Source organism: Tupaia chinensis, unplaced genomic scaffold, assembly GCF_000334495.1.
Source record: "Tupaia chinensis unplaced genomic scaffold, TupChi_1.0 Scaffold146961_1, whole genome shotgun sequence".
Lineage (NCBI taxonomy): Eukaryota > Metazoa > Chordata > Mammalia > Scandentia > Tupaiidae > Tupaia > Tupaia belangeri.
In genome coordinates this window covers 906853-914164 of record NW_006206814.1, presented here as the reverse complement: position 1 = coordinate 914164, position 7312 = coordinate 906853, and the positions used below count along the sequence as shown (strand labels likewise).

Sequence of the window (7312 nt, the reverse complement as noted above, 5' to 3'; positions counted from 1 at the left end):
GGGGATTACTCGCTTTCTGTCTCTCTGTCTCTGTTTTTCTGGCGAGGGCACGTGCCTTGTAGCAAAAACCTCTCCAAAAAAAAAAAAAAAAAGATCTGATTGGCCTCTGATCCTGTCATTCAGTTTGGAATAACCTGAAACTCCAAATTTCCAATGATTTTCCCTGTTTCCACTCAACTCTCCTTCCATTTTACCAGTTTCAGCTGTCATTCAGAGAGAAAGCCAAAGACAGCCACTATCCATAGCTAATAAGATCCAAGACAAAGTGGACAGGGGTGTGGTGCGCAGGAGCAGAGGAGAGGCGCCGGCACCTACCCCTGCACCCACTCACCCAGGACAGCACAGGCCAGCAAGGCGCTCACGGCCAGCCTCATCCTCGCGGTCGGTCCCAGCGAAGCGTCCGCACAGACTGGCCGGTTGCTGTGCCGCTGCCCGCTCCGGGGCGCCTTTATCCCCGCCGGGGTCAGCGGGGCCCAATCTTTGACCCCGGTGCTTGCGCAGCCCAGTTGCCCAATCGCTCCGCCCCGGCCCCCTCCCTGCCTCGTCCCACTGATCACCTCATTTCCTGAGCTCCGGGGCTGACCGAGGACGAATCCCGCACAAAAATGCTGATTGGAAGAGAAATAAAGTAAAATGCTCGCTTTGTTATTGCTGCTGGCCCGGTGCCGCGAGCGCCTGCAGCTGGCTGGGAGCGGGCTCCGGAGCTGCCAGCACAGCTCTGGCCTCCTGCGGATCAGATCGGATCGCACACTCGCAGGTGCAGACCCTGAGGCTGAAGAGGGACGGGACCTGCTCCCGGGGCTGGGTTCCTAGGGCTGGGAAATGGCCCGCAAAACCTTTCCTGGGACCGGATGTAGGAGGCTAGGCTCAAGTCAACGAGGTCAAACCCAGCGCCTGGGCTCCTCAGGTGTTCCCGGAATCCTGCTCCTAGGACCTCAAAGGCACCCCCTGCACCGCCCCTTGGAGACAGCACTCCCTGTGCTGGAAGACCTGCCCTCAAGCTCCCGTGGGACCACTTGGGCTGGGGACAGTCGCTAGGGAGATGAGCGCTGTCCTACGAGAAGGTGGTCAAGACACGGGCAGACTGAACTAGGGCCACTCAGTGCAAAGCCGCCAGGGCAGGGCGCGGCTGTCCCACAGCCGCCAGCCACTCTGTCTGTCCCCTCTCAGCCGTTTCGATCAAGACCTTTACCATGAAAAATATTAAACTTATGTTTTTTATATATTTTTAAAAACAAAAATAGTGTACATTTCAGTCGTGCATAAGGAATAGAAATGTATTAAAAGATTTATAAAGATGAATCGAACGCACTTTTACATAGCTTCTACTTATGCGCTTTATGTACGATGAATTCTCTCCCAACACACAGTGTACACTTAGGCAAAGGTCAAGCTTCCTTAGCAAAGTGCGAGTTCAGATTTTAGTCAAGATAATTGGAGGTTTTGGGGAGCCAGCAGGTGGCATGGTGTTTAAAGCACTGGACTCCCACATAGTCAACCACAGTTCGAGTCCCAGACTCAATGGCTTGAAAATCATGCCACGTGTGTGTGCACGTGTGCTCAAAATCCTGCGAGGAGAATGGAGGAGAGGAGAGGGGAGTGGTGTGGCTATCCCATCTGGGGTGGGGGTGATTTCTCATTTTCCCTCCCTCTGTCTCTCTCTGTTTCTCTTAGACACACCCTATGGCAAAAACTAAAAAAAAAAAAAAAAAAAAAAGGATAATTTGGGGGTTTTCCAAAAACTATTTCCTGTCCAGGTGATCAGGTGGTCATGGTTCTGACACGTCATTTTAGCTGACAGCAGTACCAGGCCAGCAGACGTGCCAGCCTGGCTGTTTTATTTTGCTCGCTTGTGTTTGCGTGATCAGAATTCTCTTCTAATTCTGGCTTCTTTGCAGCGATCTTTTTAAGGTCTCTGTGCCTCTTGTGAGGATTAGAGTTAAAGCCAGCATATGCACACGACAAGATGTGGGAACAGAAATGCCGAGGACACGACAGGTCAGGGCGCCACCACCACCCAGCAGCCCCCGTCACTGTGCGGCCGTCTCCCTCTTCCTGCAGGGCACGTCAAAGGCACCACTCCACACGCTCCTGTTCGGCTTCCAGGCCTGACCCCCGTTCCACGCTGGTGGGTGATAATCTGCTCACCTTCTGAAATAACTCTAACTGAGAGCTAGGGTATGTTCCCCTATCCCGAGAGGTGGTCTCATGCACATGTCCTGCTTCAGACCCATTGTGGTTTTTTTTTTTTTGCTATAGGGCACATGCGCTTGCCAGACAGAGAGAGAGACAGAGAGACAGGCAACGAGAAATCACCCCCCACAGGGGATGGCCACGCCGCAATCCCTTCTCCTCCATTCTCCTTTCAGGATCTTGGGCACGCACGCACACGCGCCCGGCATGAGTTTTAAGCCACTGGGTCCAGGACTCGAGCTGCAGTTGACTATGTGGGAGTCCAGATGGCCACGCCGCAATCCCTTCTCCTCCATTCTCCTTTCAGGATCTTGGGCACGCACGCACACGCGCCCGGCATGAGTTTTAAGCCACTGGGTCCAGGACTCGAGCTGCAGTTGACTATGTGGGAGTCCAGCGACATAGCCATTATGCCAACTGCTGGTCCCCAGACCCATTGTTTTAGCAGAGGCTTTGTGTCTGTAATGGGAACATAGGGCTGGTCCAGTCTCCCAAACACAGGCCTCACCAACGAGAGGAGAGGCCATGGCTGCCCCGGCTATGGCTGCCCCGTTTCATGGGTGCCTTGAGCTTTAGTCGTGGGAAGGTAAGGCTCTGAGCCAGGGTCTTATCCCCACTGCCCCCAGCAGCAGGTACATGGGATGGTCTTGGTTCACGTGAAGACCTGGAGGTGGGTGTGAAGATGGAGGGGAGACATGGGGGCAGGGCCGGCTGGGAGCGTCCCTACCAGAACTTACCCTCTAGCTGATGCCTCCTGCGGGCCCTGCTGTGAGCTCGCAGGGTCTGCCAGGAAGTAGGAAAGGGTGTCGCCTAACGAGCTAGCACCACAAGCTCAGGGAAGCTTGGTGCACGTGGAAGGCAGGCAACAGTGATCCCCCTCCCTGGACTTCTGTTACAACCATGGAGTGAGCCTTCCAGAGGCCACTGTCCTAGCTGCAGGCCCATGGCCCAGCCAGAGCCCTTCAGGAGGGAGAAACCTTCGACCAGGCTGAGAGCTCCCAACTGGCCAACTCCCTGCCCTCTGCCCTCACAGACTCCTCTGCATCCATGTTCAAGACGGGTGCTAGGAGCACGGGCACAGGTTACGGGGCGCGGAGAAGCTTGGATGAGACTTGGAGATTATGGGGTGTGGAGAAGCTTGGACGAGACCTGGAGGTTATGGGGCACAGAGAAGCTTAGAGATGACGGGGCACGGAGAAGCTTGGACGAGACCTGGAGAACAGGCACTACTGCCCACCCACACCTGCATGGGGAGCTCCAGGGCCTTGGTCTTGCTCAAGAGAAGGACAGCAATGGAACCCTGTAACTGACACCCCTAGGAGGGGTGGGCGTGGGGCAGGGAGGGCTGGCTCTGAGGGTGTGCATGTGTGCGCCATCTGGTTCTGTGGGACACCCTCATCTGCATATGTCTCCAGGGGCATGTGGGGGAGAGGCTCACTGACGGCCATCCGTGTCTTTGGTGGCTCATGACCCTCGAGCTGTGTCTCACTGAAGTTTAGTCCTACACCAGAGCCCCTCTGGGGTCAGAACAGCCATCGTCTCTTTACGGCTTAGTGGTGGCTGGTAGTGTTTGAGAGCTTCCCTGCGTGCTTGCTGCAGCCCTCCGCATTGGCGCTTGGGGCTTTCATCTTACCGGTATGTTAAGAGAACTGAAAGCCACAGGGGGCAATACCTTGTCCAAGGTCAACTGGCAAGTCAGAGTGCAAAGGCAGGCAGTCTGAGTGTAGGCGCACATCCGCCGGGACACTGCCTCGCCCAGGAAATGGGACATACGCAGGCCAAGCCACTCACCTGCGGCCACACTGAGCCTGCCCTTACTCACAGACACACGGCCCTAGGTTTCTGCCCACGGAGGGGCTGGTCAGGGCAGTGCCCAGCTGCAGACCTGACATGGGCTGGCTTTGCTATGTTTCGCTGGCAGGAAACGCTGTCCTCCTGCACGGGCCAGGTACTGCTCCAGAGCGAGGCCTTTGGTCTGGAGAAGAGCCCCTCAAGAGAAGATCAGGACCCCCTTGTTCCGATGTGGACATGACAGGTCCTCATTCACAGAGCTTTGGGACCTGAACTCCAAACGCCTCAATTTCAGCCCTTCTTGATATTATCTTTGCTATTTATGTGGAGGAGGAAGGGAGAGGGGAGGGCAGGTGAGAGAGACGGAGAGAGCGGTGGAGGAAGTCAGTTCCAGACCATCTCTAGCAAGACCCACATCTTCCAGATAGGCAGCAGAAAGCCCTTTGGCTCCAGCCCTGGGATACAGGATTAGCTGTCTCACAAAGTGCTGAACTTGTGTGTACGTGCGGGGAACTAGAGAAGCTGACCCGCGGGATGGTGGGCGTGGGCAGGAAGGTTGTGGGCCTCTGAACCAATATTTGTTGTTTCCAAATGTTGCCCAATTTACACAGAAGCAAAGCAAACAAAGACCTTCTGTCTGCCACAGCCGGCGCCTCCTCTCCCTCCCCCTCATTGTCCTCTGTGGACACCACACCAGAGCCTCCTCCTCTGGAATCCTCGGTCTGGGTCATCCCTGGGAGGGAGGGAGCAGCCTGGCACCTGAGAACATGGTCATAGAGCCCGTCACCCTGCAGGCCACAGGGGCCGGGGGTAGGTCAAGGCAGGTGAGAACAGGGCAGGGGCCTTTAGGAAAACGTCAGGCATTTTGAATTGTCATATGTCTCTCACTTTTCTCTCTCAGTTCTAACCCGTACAAGTTCTTGGACAATGTAAGATGCTCAAGGTTTCCTTTTTTTTATAGGAGGGTACATAAAATTACCCTTCTCATGAAGACTGGTGCAGGGCCAGGTGGAATGAATCTAAAAAACACTTAAGAAGTACACGAATCTTACACACCTTCCAGGGACCAGTAAGGTGGGAAGATTTCCTGAGTAATGTGTGGAGTACAGTATGTACTTTAAATAGAAAGACCAACAAAGACATCATGGCAGAGATAAAAAGTATCTTTTATGGGGCCAGCAGGTGGCATGGTGGTTCAGGTGCTGGACTTCCACGTGACTGACCAGGGTTCAAGTCTTGGATGCGGTGGCTTGAAACTCATGCCAGTTACATGTGTGTGCATGTCCAAAATTCTGAGAGGAGAATGGAGGAGAATAGATTGTGGTGTGGACATCACTCCGGAGGGTGATTTCTCACTTTCTCTCTCTCTCTGACTCTGTCTCTCTGGTGAGCACATGCACCTTATGGCAAAAAATCTCTCTCTAGAACAAAAAAATACACACACACGCACACACACATACACACACATATATCTTTTATAAAAAACTCACACAAAAATTCTATGCAAAAAAAAAAAGGCAAATAAAATCCAGCAAGTTTTAAAAGGATAATAAATAATTACAAAATTGGGTTTATTCCAAGAATGCAAGTTATGTTTTGAAATATGTTAGTATAACTGACCACATTAACAAAATGATAGAGAAGATTATATGGTCATACAAACGGTTCAGGAATATCACTTGATAAAATTGAACATCCATGTACAATAAAATTTCTTAGTGAACCTCCTATGAAGCTTCCTTAATCTGATAAGGCATATAAGGGGACTTTCAAAAGTTTGTGGAAAATTGAATTAAAGCACCAGTTAACTTCGGCACAAAAAATTGTTGCAGTCCATGTGTAGATTTTCATGATGCACGTTTCCAGGAGCTTTTTGAAGACTCCTTGCATTTAAGAACAATCCTCAGGAATTGTACGTAGTGGGAGAAAAGTGAACGAGAGCTTTCTCTCTGAGATGAAGGTGAGGATGCGAATGTCCACACTTACTATTTCTACCCAGCATTTTCACTGGAGATCCTCGCCCTGCTTTCCCCTCTTCCCACTTCCTGGTCTCACACAGCCCTGGGTTTTCTCCTGAGGGAAAGCACTGAACCGTGTGCTTCTAAGAGGAGCAGGTCACGAAAGGAAGACCTGGATCCAGAGGGATTTCCCCATCTTTGTCACAGTTAGAGCTTGTCTTCGTCAGACAAGAAAAAGAGACAGTAAAAAAGCTGAACAGAAAAATTAAAGCCTCATTTTTACACGGACATAACTGACATTACAGATGCTAAAGAAGATAGATTTATAGTACAATAAGCACATGAGTTAAGAAAAGAGCTGGGAGGCGCGGCAGGACAGCTAAGGTGTGGATCCCACGCGGCCGACTGCAGTTTGAGTCTGTGTGTGCATGCTCTCCCAAAATTCTGAGAGGAGGAAGGAGGAGAAAGTGGTGCGGTCATCTCCCCTGGGGGTGATTTCTCACTTTCTTTCTAGGCCTGTCTCTCTCTGGAGAGTGCACGTGCCCTATGGCAAAAAAAAAAAAAATATATATATATATATATAAAGAAGAAAGAAAGAAAGGAAGGAAGAAAGAAAGAAAGAAAGAAAAAAGAAAGAAAGAAAGAAGAATGAAATAGAAATACCAGGTAAATAAACAAAAATCAATTAAATTTCTACATTCAAGATAGGGAAAAAATACAAAAAATGCTATTAAAATACCATAGGGAAAAGAAGCCTAGAAATAAGTTTTAGATGGCAATATAACATGAATTTCTGTAGTTAAGACGTTTCGTTTCCTTCGTGCATTTGAGGCTCACAGTCATGGCGTTTGTCGGGCCCTTCGTGTGTCGTGACACGCTCGGTACTGACAGCCTTTGTCCGGTTTACCTGTCCCCATCGCACTGTAAGGTAAGTATTGTTCTTTGCAAACAGGGAAATGGAGAAACCCAAAGAGGTTAAACGACTTGCCCAAACACCTGTCATCAGGAAGATTTTGTCACTGCCACAACTGACTGGCACGGTTATCCTCACGAACAACTGGGGATGAGATGCAGACCATGCAAGGAGTCCTTCAAGTCCCACGGTCTGGACTCGGGGTGCCTACACCGTGGGCTGCAGAGGACCAGGCAGGCCCGTTAACTCGTACCAGCTCTTTGGGCCTCTGCCTCCTGAGGGACTCCTGGACACTTGTCCTGCAGACCCGCAGCTGCTAGAGCGGTGGCCAGGCCAAAGGTCCCATGTGAGGCCCCTCACAGCATGAGCCAGAGCCCGAGCACCTGGAGGAGAGCCGGCTTTTCCTCCTCTTCCCATCTTCTCATCGAAAGCAGCCCTGCTAGTCTTCCTGCGTTTC

At 51.5% G+C, this 7312-nt stretch overlaps 1 protein-coding gene across 1 annotated transcript in view; it reads right to left on the bottom strand.

The window, feature by feature from the left end:
- TF (transferrin) overlaps positions 1 to 448 on the bottom strand; it is a gene marked incomplete in the record, with an annotated part of 25791 nt that extends 25343 nt beyond the window's left edge. The window contains 1 exon segment of the mRNA XM_014584459.2: positions 332 to 448. Within this exon segment, the coding sequence (XP_014439945.1) occupies positions 332 to 374 (43 nt within the window).
- Between the last annotated feature and the right edge of the window lie 6864 nt (positions 449 to 7312).